Source organism: Sinocyclocheilus grahami, unplaced genomic scaffold (assembly GCF_001515645.1).
Source record: "Sinocyclocheilus grahami isolate Dianchi unplaced genomic scaffold, SAMN03320097.WGS_v1.1 scaffold111.1, whole genome shotgun sequence".
Lineage (NCBI taxonomy): Eukaryota > Metazoa > Chordata > Actinopteri > Cypriniformes > Cyprinidae > Sinocyclocheilus > Sinocyclocheilus grahami.
This window is the reverse complement of record NW_015505290.1, coordinates 1,103,552-1,121,574: the sequence shown is the minus strand read 5'-3', so window position 1 is coordinate 1,121,574 and position 18,023 is coordinate 1,103,552. Positions and strand designations below refer to the sequence as shown.

At 37.5% G+C, this 18,023-nt stretch overlaps 1 protein-coding gene across 1 annotated transcript in view; it reads left to right on the top strand.

The window, feature by feature from the left end:
• The window catches only part of hif1ab (hypoxia inducible factor 1 subunit alpha b), a 21,095-nt gene extending 6,114 nt beyond the window's left edge, over nt 1-14,981 (top strand). The window contains exons 2-15 of the mRNA XM_016277388.1: nt 2,688-2,878; nt 4,376-4,521; nt 4,608-4,692; nt 4,776-4,885; nt 5,204-5,406; nt 6,630-6,736; nt 8,630-8,777; nt 8,908-9,164; nt 10,751-10,977; nt 11,108-11,230; nt 11,315-11,640; nt 11,856-11,946; nt 13,426-13,543; nt 13,735-14,981. Of these exons, the coding sequence (XP_016132874.1) occupies nt 2,688-2,878; nt 4,376-4,521; nt 4,608-4,692; nt 4,776-4,885; nt 5,204-5,406; nt 6,630-6,736; nt 8,630-8,777; nt 8,908-9,164; nt 10,751-10,977; nt 11,108-11,230; nt 11,315-11,640; nt 11,856-11,946; nt 13,426-13,543; nt 13,735-13,889 (2,287 nt within the window). The 3' untranslated portion in view covers nt 13,890-14,981. The remainder of the gene's footprint in view (nt 1-2,687; nt 2,879-4,375; nt 4,522-4,607; nt 4,693-4,775; nt 4,886-5,203; nt 5,407-6,629; nt 6,737-8,629; nt 8,778-8,907; nt 9,165-10,750; nt 10,978-11,107; nt 11,231-11,314; nt 11,641-11,855; nt 11,947-13,425; nt 13,544-13,734) is intronic.
• The last annotated feature ends 3,042 nt before the right edge of the window (nt 14,982-18,023 follow it).

Below are 18,023 nucleotides of genomic sequence, written 5' to 3'. Positions count from 1 at the left end.
TCATTTAATCCAAACTGTGTACATATTTAATTTTAAAGGGCTTTTGAAAACCTAGAGTTATTCAGCCAAGAATAACAACTAAGTTAGCTAAAAAAAAAAAGAGCCCAGAACTGCTTTTCTGACTGCTTTGACGCAAACAATGTTAACAATTTGTACATTCTCTAACACGCATAAAAGCCTCTGGTGTGTAAAAATATTAAATATCATCATGCCCTCCTGTTTTTTTACCCTAATAAAAGTTAGTATTAAATAGTTAATAAAGATACTTTATTCTGATTGCTCATTATATTAGCATTAGCCGCGCTTATGCTAACGATTCTAATAGCAGCGTTCATTTCAATCCGACATTCAAATTAAAATATTGAATAATATTCATAACAGAAACGGTGTTTCCCACAGACTTGCACTCTATTTGTGGCGGCATATATATGCAAATTCATTCTATGAGATCTAGGTTTCCCCAGTAACGGCTGTAATCAAATAAGTGCTCAGCTCACAAACGCTGCTTTATCAGGCATTACAGGCAAGATGCAATGAAAATGACATCCATCATTTTCTGAAGACAGTTGGTTTCCTTCAGAAATACAGTGATATAAAAACACCCGCATTTGTGGCGGTCAGTTTTGACATTGTGGAGGGCACCACAAATAAATCAATGTATGGGAAACACTGATCTAAATATTAAACTTACCTGCTTTTGAACTCTTTCATTTGATCTGGGTGTCTTTAAAGTGTTTTGTTAGTTTGATGTTTCTTAATTTTGAGGTCGCCATGTCTCAGTGCTTTTATGAAGAGAGCGCATCTGCGCACCTTTCAGATAGCACATCAAGAACCGGGTTGACCGGGTACTCGGTACCACCAGCACTTTAAAAAACCTGGTACCGTAACATTTTAATTTTTTTAGTACCGACTTGGTACCGAAGTACCGGGTTTTTTGACAACACTAGGGCAAAATGAATGTAGGCCTAAATCTGCGTCATTTTGTGCATTTGTTGTGTGTTTTAATCTGTGGGTATTCAGTTTAATTCAGAAGCCTTTTTTGCAAGTTCAGAACAATTCGGTTTGATTCAGAATTTTTAAAAAGCTTATTATAAATGTATGCTTCCCCTAATGCATTGTAGTATAGAAAAATAAATATGACACACTTCTGTTTATTGCAGTAAAATACATAATCAGTAACGTAATCCAACTAGCATGATATAAAAGTAACAATCTTTTTATAACTTTTATATCACCTCAAGGCCACATATGTAAATAAAGAAAAGAGAAATAAAATATCAACCAGATGACATTATAGTTGTATGCATGCCAGAAAAATGGCACTGTTTTAACTTTGAGAAAAGCGGCAAAGTTCCTATGCAGTGAAAGCATTATATTTCATAGGGAGTTGTTAACTGTATAAATGGTTTTGAGACGAGTGGTGTTCAGACTGTGAAATTTGTTGGTTGGCCATTAATGGTTTATAATTGAAAATGGAAAGGAGTTATTTTGCCTCTGTTGATGACAATACATGCAGATGAACTAACACTACAATGAAGCTCTGATGGATCTTGACCCCCGGCTGCTCACAATGCTTTAGGACATTTCATATTGTTGCAATGTAACTGTCCAATGCAACATTAATTCTCAGATGCTTCTGATCGAATGAAACAGAAGAACACCATTGACTCACTCCACACGGTCTGCTGTTTTTCAGACAATGACAACTTTGTGCTGTTATTGCAAACGTTGGTTAAATCCAGTTCTTTAATGATGTTTCCATATCTAGTTTCAAGCTTGTTTGAGGCTTAACCTCTTTTGTCAGCTGACCTGATAAACAGATAAAAGATGTGGGTTTTTGTTGAATTAGCTTCAGAGGATATCTGAGGCTTTTAACTTTCTGCTTAAAGCCACTTCAAGATAGTTTTCTGTGAAATCCTAGAATTAAGAAAAGACAAGTTTGTCAGCATTTTAATCCATTTGCCTGAGGTGTCAGCTTTTGTTAACAATGAACATTTTTCTACATCGGTAAACCGTGAATGATCACCTGAAGGTGGTGGCCTTTGTTACAGATTGTGCATTACTTTGTTGCTCTTTGTTGCCAGTAGCTTTGCTTATTTTCAGAGACCTCAATTATTGCAGTGAACTGAAACATTTGTTAAATGTGTGGGAGTTGGTCTTGGCAGTGACAGAATAGGCAGAGGTCCCAAGGGTAATAGATAGGCTGCTTTAGAAATTATGATGAGATAGAGACTCATTTTAGCAAAAAGCTTTTTCATGATGACCTATTTGTCAGGAAAGAGGTTCTTTTCTGGCCATGAGCTGTTTATTGTCCAGATCCTGACCTTGCTTGCTTGTAAGACCAGTTACTTTATGGCTTGTTTGTGTGCAAACATTTGTTCCTTGACATGTGCTAAAAAGTTTATGTTGGGAAAACTGAAAACTGTCTGACACCACAACATTTATCACTGTTGGCTTGGTTCCAAGGGTTGTATCTGTGTCTGTCACAGCATGTCCACACCCCTTTTACCAGCCAGTCAGATTGAAACTATCTTTCTGGCCTCTGACGTTGCAAGTTTTGGCGCCATTCAAATGAGAGATTTAAAATAAGTTGACCTTGCTGCTACCCTCAAGCGCTAGCGCAGGAGGTCTCTCTTGTCAAACACCTAGACAAAGTAACAAAACACTGTCCTTCCTTATCTTTTCAGGGTGAGCTCGGAGCGCAGGAAGGAGAAGTCCAGGGATGCAGCGCGATCTCGCAGGGGAAAGGAGTCCGAGGTGTTCTACGAGTTAGCACAAAAGCTCCCCCTGCCACACAATGTCACCTCCCACCTGGACAAAGCCTCCATCATGAGGCTGACCATCAGCTATCTGCGCATGAGGAAGCTGCTCAGCTCTGGTCAGTACGCAGACTTGAATGTTTGCATCTACATACGCAAAATAGTTACACCGCATTCAAATGGGAATCAAAACATTGCCACCAGTAGATATTGTAAACAAATACTGTAAACACTGAGCTGATGAACAGAGGGAAAAATGTGCAATCTGCACTGTCACTGAGGCAGAATCCTCAAAGGGTGCATATTAGTACTAATATGCACTTTTTAGATACTTGTATGTACTATGGCTGCATGATTAATCGAAATTGCAATGGGTTAGTATGGTTATCAAATTGCAAAGGCTACGATTTAATTAAGTGTTTGTTTACACGCAAGCAGCTCATGATCCAATGTTTTCAGTGTCTTGGAACAGCCCTGTTTGCAGTAAATGCTGCTCCACTTGAACTAGGGCTGTCAAAAAAAAAAATTAGAATTTCGAATATTCGTCGAATTTAAAATTAAAATCCACATTCGAAAGCAAAAACGTTGCATTCGACTTTTAGATGTGCGTTAAGGAGGCAGCCTTATCAGCGGCGCACAAGATGCGATGGCGATGTAGGTGTCATTGCATTATAATGTTTTCCTATCCAGTTGAAACCACTAGATGCGGCGCTGCTGCGTTGTTCATTAAAAATATTGTGGAAAAAGAGAACATCAATGCGGAGGAGATATTGTTTACATCAAAACCGAAACCAAACCATTCACACAAAACACATATTTCATGCATTTTCTAGATGGACATCTATTACTGTTGCACTCGCGTCTCGCACAAAAGAGCCGCATGTTTAGAAAGCCATGTAAAATTAATGCAAGTTTAACTTTGAAAAAAACATGTATCGAGACTTCATGGCGGGTTTTTTCCCATCCCACTGTATCTCGTGTTTTTAAATAAAAAATGTACCACCCTTTGTATTAATTATGTATACATACATGATGCTGTTTTGTTTATAGTTGTTTAAGCAACTTATTTATAATTGGTTTATAAACATAATTTTAAACATTATGCACTTTTTTTCGCAGATAGTCATGTTATCTTATGCTTTGAATGATGCACCCTCTTGTGGCCTCAGGAGAGAAGCCAAAAGCTTTTCTTCACCCTAACTGAAATTATGCATTTTAAATTCGAATATAATTATATATAAAATGAATTTAGTTTTTCAGCCATTTTGACAGCCCTAACTCATCTCTGCATCTGCTCTGACTTTGGGACGCTTATAACATGCATTTGAGAACACATTTTCGAAAACTTGAAATAAGACGCACGTATGAATCAGCTGTTGTTAACTAAAGTAAAGCTTGCTTTCCCTGCTGTTAAGACAGCCATCAATATTAGTATTGTAATTTTACAGTTGTTCTGTAATACTATTAATGTACTTTTTAGGTAGTAATATGTACTGGCCTAATGACAAGTTGTAACACTCAGTATATTATATTTTCTGACAGTGTGAAGGAGGCTTAATGTGCTGCTATGACCATATGCTTAATAGATTGCTAAAGGATGTTGTTTGGCTTTGCAGATGATTCAGAGAAGGAGAATGAGCTGGAGAGTCAGCTGAACAGCTTTTATCTGAAGGCACTGGAGGGTTTCCTCATGGTCCTGTCTGAAGATGGAGACATGGTTTATCTCTCTGAGAATGTCAGCAAGAGCATGGGCCTCACACAGGTAGTTAAATGTTTGATTTTTGTTCTTTGCTGTTTAGATGTAAAGCTTAAGTTGTAGCTGACTATCTCTACCATCTTTTCTTTCAGTTTGATCTGACTGGTCACAGCATCTTTGAATTTTCACACCCATGTGACCATGAGGAGCTGAGAGAGATGCTGGTCCACAGGACAGGTAATTCACACATGCTACACTGCAACATATTTCTGCAAAAAATACACCAGCCATCAATAATGCAAATTTTTGTTCATGTTTAGGATCCAAAAAGACCAAGGAACAAAACACAGAGCGCAGCTTCTTCCTGCGCATGAAGTGCACACTCACTAGCAGAGGACGCACTGTCAATATCAAGTCTGCTACGTGGAAGGTGAGATTTCTCAGACTATCACTATTTTTTTTGGTATCCACAGCTTGTATATAATTTCCCCCTAGCATTACCGTTTCCTGGTACATTTTTAGCTCTTTGTTTTAGAAGGGTAACATTTGTATTACCCTGATTTGCTGTTTTTAAATGGTTCATTCCTTTTTTTTTGACATTGCATGTATACAGGAAATTTAACAAGGAAGAAGGAAATAAACTGGCTTGAGTCTCATTGTGCACAGAGCATCATTATAGTAGTTTTATGACATACCTGCTATACAAAGACTTTGACCAGACATTTCCCTCTTCTCTCTCCTGCTAAAGGTTCTTCACTGCGCTGGTCATGTGCGTGTGCAGGAGCGCAGTTTGGGTTCGGGAGACTCTGGCTTTAAAGAGCCTCCTCTGACCTACCTTGTGCTCATCTGTGAGCCCATTCCTCATCCCTCGAACATCGAGGTGCCTCTGGACAGTAAGACCTTCCTTAGCCGCCACACTCTGGACATGAAGTTTTCGTACTGTGATGAAAGGTTAGCAGAAAGATGTAATGCCCTCATATCCACCTTATTTTGCAAAGTACAAGAAAGCTATATCCTGTGATGTGCAAGACTACTGATTCATTAACTGCTATAGGTAAATAAATAAAAGATTAACAAAGTGCAATAAAAGATCAAACTATTTGTGCTACAAACCAGTGTGTGTATGATTAGCATAATAGATTAAAATAACATCAAAAATACAAGTTTGCAGTATAAAGCAGCGTACAGACTTTTTAAAACATAACTGAAAAATTAAAATAACTCCTAGCGAATGAAACCGGAAGCCTTGCACATTAAAATTACAAATGACCATTCCTGCTGTAATGTTAAAAATAGCATGCATACACCAAACAGAAAAAAACTAAAAAATGATGTAGACAGACTGGCACACAGCTCCTTTTCTTTCTTCCTTTTGTTTTGTTGAAGTGTAAATGGTTTGGCCTGCCCTACTTTATTTCCCTATTTAGTTTTGTTTTATGTATTTGGGTTTGCCTTGATGGTATCTGTGCCTAGCAATGAATACTGTGCGTGCTGACCAGTTGTTGACATCTCTGAATAAAAGCAATGCTGCAGAATGAGTCTAGTAGGCCAAAGCACAAAAGCATGTGTTCTGTACTTTTACAAATGTTATCAACACCACCTAGTGGCAGAAGTCAGTAGTATTTTGAAGCCTTTGCTGAAGGCGTAACAGCGCCTCAGTTTTGGCATCGCTAGAGATGCAGATAAAGTTGTTGGAGTTTTTTTTTCCACTGCCCTGTTGTACATGCATGTTGTATGCACATACTACAATACCTAGTTACTATCCCTGAGCTGAACTATGTTCTAAAACAAACAAACAAACCCTGAAATAAACACAATTCAAAGCTATATAGTAATAATTAATAATAATAATTCTATAAAAAACAAAAACTAATTTAAAAATGGCAAAAGCAGACAACAGAATTACTAAAACCTTAAACTAAAATTAAAATAATAATAATAAAAAAATCTCAAACAGTGGCCAGGATTGACACGGGATTGTTCATATTAAGACCAAATACAGATCCAAGTTAAATGTAATATATGGTGTTATGAGAACTAAAAATGGGTTACAGAACACCGAAGATTGAGACCCCTATATTAGACTTCTCATATCCAGATCTTGTTGAAATGGCAGTTGTTTCAGCATGTAGCTACTTAATTGCAAACTCAAACCTCTCACTCTTTTTCCAAAGGATCACAGAGCTGATGGGATATGAGCCAGATGATCTGCTGAACAGGTCTGTGTACGAATACTATCATGCCCTGGATTCAGATCACCTTACCAAGACACATCACAACTGTGAGTACCTGGACAGAATGCATACCTTATAGGGCTGTGAATCTTTGGGTAAACAGTGAATCGTTTCGATTCACGATTCATAGGGTTTCGATTCATCAAGGTTGTTGTTAATGCTGTGGTTATTTTAACAGTTTCCTTCATGCATTCGATTTAACTACATTTAAAGTAATTTATCATTCGATGGAATTGTGCGTATGCTTTTAGACACTAACATTGTTTTGGCTCCGTCCAAAAATGCGCATCCTTCAACTGCTCAGGTAATGCCAATGGTATGAAAGCCATTGAAAAACTACAGGAAATTAAAACTACTTTACTTTAGCAGTACTGGCCACGAGTACTAAGAAGAGATCACACATTGGCTCAATTTGGCTGGTTCGAAAATGTGTCCATGAGAGCTACAAACGGAGCGTGAGCGCAATCCTGTGACAGGCGGTAAATAGTGGAGCACGTGATGGAGAGATGTGAGGCGCTGTTTTTCACGATTCATAGGGTTTCGATTCAATTCGAGAACGTTCACAGTTAAATTCGATGCGATTCGATTGTGCGTTTTTTTTTAAGTGCAATCACAGGATTCTTAAAATGATTCCCCTAATTCTTTATATGCTTATAGTCGAGGGCATATTACACTGCAACCTTTATGGAGTCAGAGAGTGAGGACAAAAACAAACAAACAAAAAAAAAACTCTTGTCCAATGTAAGTTTAATGATGCTATTGCATGACATATGGAATATGTAGAAGTTTACCCTAGTAAAAAAGTTATATATTTTAAATACATTTATTTTAAACTAAGTATAGTTCAAATCTATTAATCCATTTACTGACATATTACTCAAAACCTACTGATATAAAAATTATAATTAAACTTTATATGGAGTACTTCATGTGCACAATGCACATTTCTTAATATTAAGCTTACAATACGCAACAAATCTCACTAAAGAAACAGCCATTAGAAACATTTCATATTAACTATTGTGTAGCATAGTGTGAATGTATAGGGTAACATTCTATGTCACACCTTTGCACGATGTGAGCTTCTTTATCTTATTTTCGTAAAATAAAATGCTACAGCATTTAACTTTTCCTCTCTACCGGCGAATGATAATTCTGAAAGAAAACATGCCCGATGTCTGTTTGCTATAATGACGAACGCAACTTTTATGCATCTGATTGACAGATAAACCTCGTCCTCTTATTTCAAGGTTGTTGTTAATGCTGTGGTTATTTTAACAGTTTCCTTCATGCATTCGATTTAACTACATTTAAAGTAATTTATCATTCGATGGAATTGTGCGTATGCTTTTAGACACTAACATTGTTTTGGCTCCGTCCAAAAATGCGCATCCTTCAACTGCTCAGGTAATGCCAATGGTATGAAAGCCATTGAAAAACTACAGGAAATTAAAACTACTTTACTTTAGCAGTACTGGCCACGAGTACTAAGAAGAGATCACACATTGGCTCAATTTGGCTGGTTCGAAAATGTGTCCATGAGAGCTACAAACGGAGCGTGAGCGCAATCCTGTGACAGGCGGTAAATAGTGGAGCACGTGATGGAGAGATGTGAGGCGCTGTTTAAGGTCTCCATTAATTCGTGCTTGTAGTAATTTAATGTGTATATATTTTAAAGTACTCAATCGCTATAGAAATTGCGATTCATTCGATTCTTGGCGTTCTAAATCGATTACTGTCTGAAATCAACGATTCTAAAATCCATGTTGCAAGATCAATGCATATGCATCGTCAGGGTTTGTTATCGATGAATCGAGAAAATGAGTGAATCGTTACACCCCTAATACCATATAATGATAAAGGTTTCACTTTAACGTGCAAAACTGTTACAAAAGATGTCTTGTTGAATACTTCTGATTGGAGTGTGTTATTTTTCCCAGTGTTCGCAAAGGGCCAGGCTACCACTGGCCAGTACCGTATGCTGGCTAAGAAAGGTGGTTTTGTGTGGGTGGAGACTCAGGCCACCGTTATCTACAACCCCAAGAATTCTCAGCCACAGTGCATTGTGTGCGTCAACTACGTTCTCAGGTATGGATCCAGTTTACGGATTTTCGGTAGACCAGTGGATTTATAGGAGCAAAATATTGTGAAAAGTGCTTTAGTGTTTATACAATTGTGTCTGTGATCATAATTCAACTTACCATTCTGTCCCGTCCAGTGGCATTGTGGAGGGGGACATTGTCCTGTCCCTGCAGCAGACCATGACCGAGCCCAAGGCTGAGGAGAAAGAGAACCAGGAGATGGAAGATAAGGCCTCTGAGGTGGACATACTCAAACTCTTCAAGCCAGAAAGCCTTAAGTGTCCCATGGAGAGCCCTGACCTGTATGAGAAGCTGAAAGAGGAGCCTGAGGCTCTCACTGTGTTGGCACCTGCTGCAGGAGACACCATCATCTCTCTGGACTTCAACAACTCAGGTGCTTCCTGAAGGATGGTTACATGCTTAAATGGAACAGATTAAGATTTGCTCACTTTGACCGTGGCTTGCAGCAAATGAAATGAGAGCTGACAGTCAGAGGTGACATGAGCAAAGATCATATATTTATTCTCATTCTCATTATTCTCATCTTGTTTAATCATAGATGATATTCCTGCAACTTACGTGAATGCTTCCCCTCCACAGTGTTAATTTTTATTAGCGAAAAAGTGTAATTGTCAAAATAAAATGACATTTGTAACAGCAGCAATGTTCAATAGCTGTGGCTCATTGTGCAGCCCACCAGTAATGTAAGGCAACCAGAAGTTGAAGAAGAACGTCTACTAGCGACTGACAGCTCATACACTTCCATTCAAAAGTTTGGGGTTGGTAAGATTTTTGTAATGTTTATCCAAAAAAATGCTCAAGCGTCTCTTATGCTCACCAAGGCTGCATGTATTTATTCAAAAATACAGTAAAATCAGTAATGTTGTGAAATATTGTTTCAATTTAGAATGGCTGTTTTCTATTTTAATATATTTTAAAATGTAATTTATTTCTGTGATAACAAAGCTGAATTTTCAGCAGCTGTTGCTACAGTCTTTAGTGTCACGTGATCCTTCAGAAATTATTTGATTTTAGGATTCTTTGAATAGTAAGTTCAGATGAACAGCATTTATTTGAAATCGAATCTTTAGTAACTTTTGATCTGTATAATGCATTCTTGCTAAATCCCTCAAAAAAGAAATTCTTACTGGCCCCAAAACGTTTGTGTACCATAATATAATAATGCAACCCCATGGCAACTATTAATCTATGAAGTATTTTAAGTATGTAATCTTATATAGACTTAAAACATATTCAAGGTATTCACTAATCCTCTGAGACTGAGAAATATGGATTCATAATCTTAGTTTTAGAAATAAAAATTATAAATATACTAGTGCTGTCAAATGATTACTCACGATTAATCGCATCCTAAATAAAAGTTTTTGTTCACATAATATGTGTGTACTGTGCATATGTATTATGTATATATGAATACAAACACATGCATGTATATATTTAAGAAAATATGTTATGTTTATATAAGATATATGTTTATATATATAATAGAAAGGTTATATAAAATGTAAATATTTTCAAAATATATGCTCTGTGTGTGTATTTATATATGCCTAATACATATTAGTGCTGTTAAACGATTAATTGCATCCAAAATAAACGTTTTTGTTTACATAATATATGTGTGTGTACTGTGTATATTTATTATGTATATATAAATATACACGCATACATGAATATATTTAAGAAAATATTTTGTATATATATTAAATATATTTATATATGATATAAATTATTTGAATATAAATATATACATGTAAATATTTTCAAAATATATGCTGTATGTGTGTGTATTTATATATACATAATAAATATACACAACACACACACGCACACACACACATATTATGTAAACAAAAACTTTTATTTTGGATGCGATTAATTGTTTGACAGCACTAAAATATTCACACAATTCCTTGATGTGCTACCAATAATAATTGAACAGAATTGAATTTCCTCCAGATTCTGACATGCAGCTGCTGAAGGAGGTGCCCCTCTACAATGATGTCATGCTGCCCTCCAGCAGCGAGAAGCTGCCCATCAGTCTGTCTCCTCTGACGCCCAGTGACTCTGCCCCAGATCTGAACAAACTAGAGACCGGAGCGGAGGACTTCCCTTTCAGCTCTGCCTCTGATCGTGGTCCAGACTCCACAAACACACCTTCCACATCTGGACTGGGCTCCTCGGGGGTAAAGACTCTATAAACACTTGCTTTTTTTAGCTGCTATTCTTAGTCATTTAAAAGGATTGCTCCGTTTTAATGATTAATGAGATCCTGTGTGTCTCAAAGACTTAGTTCAAGTGTGTTTTTTTTCTTAGCCCAACAGCCCCATGGATTACTGTTTCCAAGTAGACTCAGACATCAGTTCTGAATTCAAACTGGACCTGGTTGAGAAACTGTTTGCTATTGATACCGAGGCAAAGACCCCTTTTAGCTCCCAGGTAACCTTTTATCTGAAATATCTCTCTCTGTTGTCAATATTGCATTGCATAAACTTCACAAGACAAAATATCTGCGACTTCTAGGCCATGGAGGATCTCGACCTAGAGATGCTGGCTCCATTCATCCCAATGGATGACGACTTCCAGCTGCGCATCCCCTCTCCACTGGATCCGCTCCCCTCTGGCCCTCACTCTGTGTCAGCCATGAGCTCCCTGTTCCAGCCCTTACCATCCCCTGCGTCTCCAGCCTCTTCCTCCAGCAGCACAGTGAAACCATCATCTCGGGCCCCTTCACCCCTGCACCTGCTGCAGGAGGTGTGCAATGCCCCTGTCTCACCCTTCAGTGGCAGTCGGGACATTTCCCCTGCTCGGTCCCCCAACCCACAGAGCAGCAATCAGCTCAACAACAGGTAAAGCTCTCACTGGCATGACTTCCTGCTGGCAATCTCAGTCAGATCAATTCTTTAGCAGAGGTATCGGATTGGTGATCAGTATTAAACTGCAAGTAGATTAGAATCGAGCCAAAAACAGTTCTATCATGACCATAGAGCAGGGATTTGGACTTCCTTTAGATGTCACTACTAGTAGATTATCTGATTTTGTGTTCGTTGCTCCAATTTCCCAGAGAGCTGTCTCCAAAGATGTTAGCTATCCAGAACGCCCAACGTAAGAGGAAGCTGGAGGAAGTGACATCACTTTCTGAGGCTGTTGGACTGGTCAGTATGAAAATATATTTTATGTAAAGATTAAAGGTGGGGTAAGTGATTTCTGGTAGCCAATGTTGATATTTCAAATCATCAAAACAAACACGCCCCTACCCCAAAAGGGTCTCGCCCCACACATGCGTACGCAACCCAGGCACCGATTAGTTCTGTGAAACAAAGCAAAACCAATGTTACAACGTGTCTACACTGGACGCGAGCGGTGTGACAAAATACTATAGAACTCATTATAATCAATGATGCTGTCTACACTGGATGTGGCGCGGCACGACAAATCCCCGACATGAAAACTACTGCTGCGTTCTATTTATGACGTGTTGACGTGTAGATTTTCAACGGTCGCTTTATCGTCTCCAGTGTAGACAGTAGCTGTTGCGGGGATGTAGACACGGTGTTACTCACCTATTGAGAAGAAACAAAGCAACTTCGGCGTCTGATTGCAGGCCTTCCACTCCTTGAGTTCTCTCCAGCGCTGGAAAGCTGATCCGATATTTACACGGGTCCTACTTCTTGCCTTATCGTAAACCTTCTTTTGTTCCGCAGACATTTTCCTCTTTTGTTTTTTTATGACAAAATACTATAGAACTCATTATAATCAATGATGCTGTCTACACTGGATGTGGCGCGGCACGACAAATCCCCGACATGAAAACTACTGCTGCGTTCTATTTATGACGTGTTGACGTGTAGATTTTCAACGGTCGCTTTATCGTCTCCAGTGTAGACAGTAGCTGTTGCGGGGATGTAGACACGGTGTTACTCACCTATTGAGAAGAAACAAAGCAACTTCGGCGTCTGATTGCAGGCCTTCCACTCCTTGAGTTCTCTCCAGCGCTGGAAAGCTGATCCGATATTTACACGGGTCCTACTTCTTGCCTTATCGTAAACCTTCTTTTGTTCCGCAGACATTTTCCTCTTTTGTTTTTTTATCCACCATCTCTATCTTTCTGTTGCTCGGCTAATGTCCGTCCTGTGCTCTCTCCTCCAAATCATGAGTAGACACGCCCCTTACTGCTGATTGGCTACAAGTTTGTTTTGGTACTCGGCCGACTCAGTGTTTTTGAAAAAATACATACCCCACTTTTAAGTAAAAGTGCATAAACTATGACCAAATTTATGTTAGTATTAAAAAAAAAAATATATATATATATATATATATATATAATATTTAAAAATACTATATAGAATATATACTATATATATATCGTATATCTCAATGAAATAAAAATTATTATAATATAAAAAATTATTTTGGACAGATAAATGTCATTGTTTTTTAATTATTATATAAATTATAAAAAAAGTATTACTTAGTATTAATTTATTTATTTTTTGCATAAATTTGTTTTGAAAACATGGCTGATAAATAATTGAAAAAAAAAAAAACCTTGAGAAGCATCATGTGAACTGATTCTTGAAGATTTGTATTCCATGTAACTGTAAGACTAATTGCCACTCTCCAATCTCCTGCAGAGTGCTTTGCTTCAGAGTGTGGACAGTGCTATAGAGCCTGGAAAGAGGGCAAAGGTTTTAGAGCTTAAAGGATCGAGTGTGCTTGGAGGAAACAAAACCATTCTCATACTGCCCTCTGGTGAGTGACCATCATCACCACTGTACCATGTATTTGATCGATTTTTAAATGCAAACCATTGTTAGAAATGTAGGAAGCCCAAAGAAAACTCAATTATTTAATTGTTTTAGTACTTTTTACCACTTGGCATTTTTAGAGTTATATACAGTTTGTCTGTAAATCAGTTTGTCTTTTTCCCTCTGATTCTGCAGATGTGGCCAGTCGTCTGTTGTGCAGTTCTTTAGAGAGCAGCGGTGGGCTGCCTCAGCTAACACGTTACGACTGTGAAGTCAACGCTCCCGTGCAGGACCGCCAACATCTGCTGCAGGGAGAGGAGCTCCTGCGTGCTCTGGACCAAGTCAACTGAGCTTTGCTGTGTTTAGCAATTCCGAACACTGCATCCCTCTCTCTCACCCCTTGACCCCCGCCTGCCCGATCCTTGAAATCTGCCTCCACTTGTCTCCTTTTATTCCAAGCCCTAATATTCTCTGTAAAAATGTACTAGATAACCTGCACCTTCCATTGATCTCGCCAGTGAGCCCAGAGGGAGTCCATCCATCCCAGTGCGTAGAGGGCCTGGAGACAGACGAGTGTAATGTAACTTAACAGTGGCATCAACCAGACAAGAGTTAAGAGCCTTAATGTGAAATGCAAAAACGCACAGATGCTGATGCGTAGAATCACCCACACTCCCTCTGGATTCCCTACTTTTACCTAAAAACCCTCCATTGTGTTTTATGCCCCTCCCCAAAGCGTGTGTATTGTAGCTACAGTCGCACAATAATCTATTTTCTTAAGACAGAATACCAGCAGTCCATGCAATATAAAAAAAAACATTTTTACGAATATGTACTTTTAATGAAAGATTGAACAATTTATTTTTTCTCTTCTCACTTTTGAGTTTTGTTGTGTAGCGGTTACATGAGAGTTCTTTGTGTGCACTCATAGGCTCAATGGTTAAACGCTGTTGGATGTTTGTGAGTGTTGCTTATTTGCTTACATCACTTTAAGTTTTCTCTTGAACAGCACAGATGAATTGTAAAAGAGCGATTGAAAGTAATGATGGAGATTGTGCAAAAAAGGGAATTCAAAATCATGCTGTGGTGTTTTGTCTCAAAGAGGTTAAAGCAGATTTATAGTTTAATTATGCAATAGATTTTTATATTTTTAGTGGTCATTTTTTCTGTTTAGTTCTCTTTGTGGTAGATTCTTAAGGTAATTCATGCTTGTGAGATGTCATAGCTGGTAACCATTTTATTTTTCTGCTACATGAGCGGTTTTAGATCATGCAAAGCTGATGTATCATTTATATCCCAGTTTTACAAGTATTTATAATGGCATTAGAACATGAATGCGTAGTTTTAAGACAATATTTGTTTTCATCATGCTTTCAAATGAATGTCAGCCTGTTGACAAAGTCCTGCAAGTATTTTATGACCTTTTATCTTGTTTTTCAATAGGAAAGACATTTTCTTTTATGCTCTTGTAATTCTCTTTTATCTCTGCAGTCTCCAGTCTCCTTTTATTCTTAACACTAAATGTTTTGTTTATTGCATAATCAGTAAAAGACAATTGTGGACCAGAATTTTGTGATGCATGTTTCAATTGACGTGACACTTTATTTTTTTATCTGGATCTATTAAGTTATTCAGGAGTACATTAAATTGCATTTCAAACATAGTAACAATACATTTACAAGATGATTTTTCTTTTAATATCTGAATTAAAGTACGGGTTCAACTGTCTGGACATTGTAAAGAAAGGCTGAAATTTTTGGTGGAAAAGTTATTGGGAACGTAGTTTGGTGTAATTTTTATTAAAATGCCATTAAAGAAATAAGCACTGAAACAGCTTTGTTTTAAAATATAAACTTGTTTACACTTGTTTGTTTCTTAAAAGAACAAAAAAGGTTTTATTTTATTAAATATAATTAAAAAAATGCTGTAAGCCATTGTAAAAAAAAAGAGTCGTCAGTCAATTTTTGTTGAAAATGGTATAAACGTTTTTCAAATATTCTTAAAATCAACATTAATATAGAGATTGCATTTCTAACTTCATTTTCACAACCTGATTCGTTTCAGTGAACCGGTTAAAAAAACATCACTCAAACATATGAAAGCACTTTTTTTTTAGAATATAATAATACGGGTGATTTATTGCCTTTATTTATTGCCTTTACATTGAATGACTTTCCGGCATGACTAATACATTTTGATCAGTGATAAGTTCCATACAATGCAGTTTTGCTCCTATAGCACCCAAAACAAACAGTAATGCACGTAGGCCTATCCGATTAGAAGGAAAAAATTAATTAACAAACCTAAAATAATTTTCATGCACACATTTGCATGTATTAAAACAAAATCATGGGGGAGAAACATCCTCATCAGGTTGATGAGAAGCCTGCTGTGGCTGGTGGGGTAGATGATGGGAGAAAAGAGGCAAAAAGAAAGAAGGTTTGGAGATTGCCCTCTATCCCCTTTTTTTGCAGAAGAGCTGTGGTGGGAGGACAAGCTGAGTGAAGGAGGATTTGGCTCTGTGTATAAAGGGATTTGCTAAAAGGATGGTCTTAAGTTATTGCTGTTATTATTATTATTAAAAACTCATACTGACAAAAAATGGTTTACATGTTTTTAAATACCTGCTTGGAATTTAAGTTCACAAAACTTCTGTTCAGGATTCAGGACTGGAAGGAAATCATAATATAATATACAGGTGCATCTAAAAAAAATTTTTTTTTAACATTTCAAAAGGTTAAACTTTCATATATTCTAGATTCATTACATAAAAAGTAAAACATTTAAAAAAAAATTTTGTTTTAATTGCTTAGAGCTTACAGCTCATGAAAGACAAAAATCCAGTATCTCAAATATTAGAATATTTCCTAAGATCAAAAAAAAAAAAAAAAGGATTTGCAAAACAGAAAAGAAAAAGTTCTTTAATGTATGTTCATCTATGCACTCAATACTTGGCCGGGCTCCTTTAGCACAAACTCCAGCATCAGTGAGGTGTGGCATGGAAGTGATCAGCCTGTGGCACTGTTGAGCCTTCAGCTCGTCTGTGTTGCTGGATCGACTGTTTCTCATCTTTCTCTTGAAAAGATTTCACATGGGGTTCAGGTCAGGCATGTTGGCTGGCCAATCAAGCACAGAAATATCATGGTCAGCAAACCACTTGGAAGTGGTTTTGGCACTGTACTGTAGGCAGGTGCTAAATCCTGCTGGAAAAGGAAATCAGCATCTCCATAAAGCTTGTCAGCAAATGGAAGCATAAAGTGCTCCAAAATCTCCTGGTAGATGGCTGCATTGACTTTGGACTTGATAAAACACAATGGACCAACACCAGCAGACGTCACGCACACACCCCAAATCATTACTGACTTCGGAAACTTCACACTGGACTTCAAGCAGCTTGGATTCTGTGCCTCTCCAGTCTTCCTCCAGACTCCAGACCTTGATTTCCAAATGAAATGCAAAATTTACTTTTATCTGAAAAGAGGACTTTGGATCACTGAGCAACAGTCCAGTTCTTTTTCTCCTTAGCCCAGGTAAGATGCTTCTGACGTTGTTTCTGTTTCATAAGTGGCTTGGTAGCCCTTTTCCTGAAGACGCCTGAGCGTGGTGACTCTTGATGCACTTACTCCAGCTTCAGTCCACTCCTTGTGAAGCTCTCCCAAGTGTTGAATCGGCATTGCTTGACAGTATTCTCAAGCTTGCAGTCATCTCTGTTGCTTGTGCACGTTTTCCTACCCAATTTTTTCCAGTCAACTTTACATTTAATATGCTTTGATACAGCACTCTTTGAACAGCCACCCCTTTCAGTAATGACCTTCTGTGACATACCTTCTTTGTGGAGGGTGTCAATGATTGTCTTCTGGACCATTGCCATGTCAGAATTCTTCCCCATTATTGTGGTTTCAAAGAACAAGAGATACCCGGAATTTGAAATCAAATGTAAATATTCTAATATTTTAAGATCCTGGATCTTTGACTTTCTCTAATCATCTCTAATCATCAAAATTTTAAAAAATGTATCTAGAATATATGAAAGTATCACTTTTTGAAATAAGTTACACAAAAAATAACTTTTTCTTTTTGAGATGCACCTGTACTATTATAAATAAATTATAATATATACTGTTTTCTATTCCTATTCTGACAACAGGGGGCAGTACCTCCATACACACAAACATTTGCATTAATAAGTCATCTGAACACACAATTTTATTTTCATTCACATCTTTATTTCATCAACTAATTCCATCTTCAAGTGGACAAAAATAATACTGTGCAATGTACACTGCATACAGAACGTGCAACATATACATTGTACAACAGTAAACATTTTAATTATCAGTATGCATAATGCAACACTGCTGTTAAATGACTCCAACATGTGCATGTTTAATTCCATGAGTGTATTTTTATATGAATGTTTTTATATCAATATATTTAGCAGATACAGGTTTTGGGCACGTTACACGCGCGCTCACACACACACA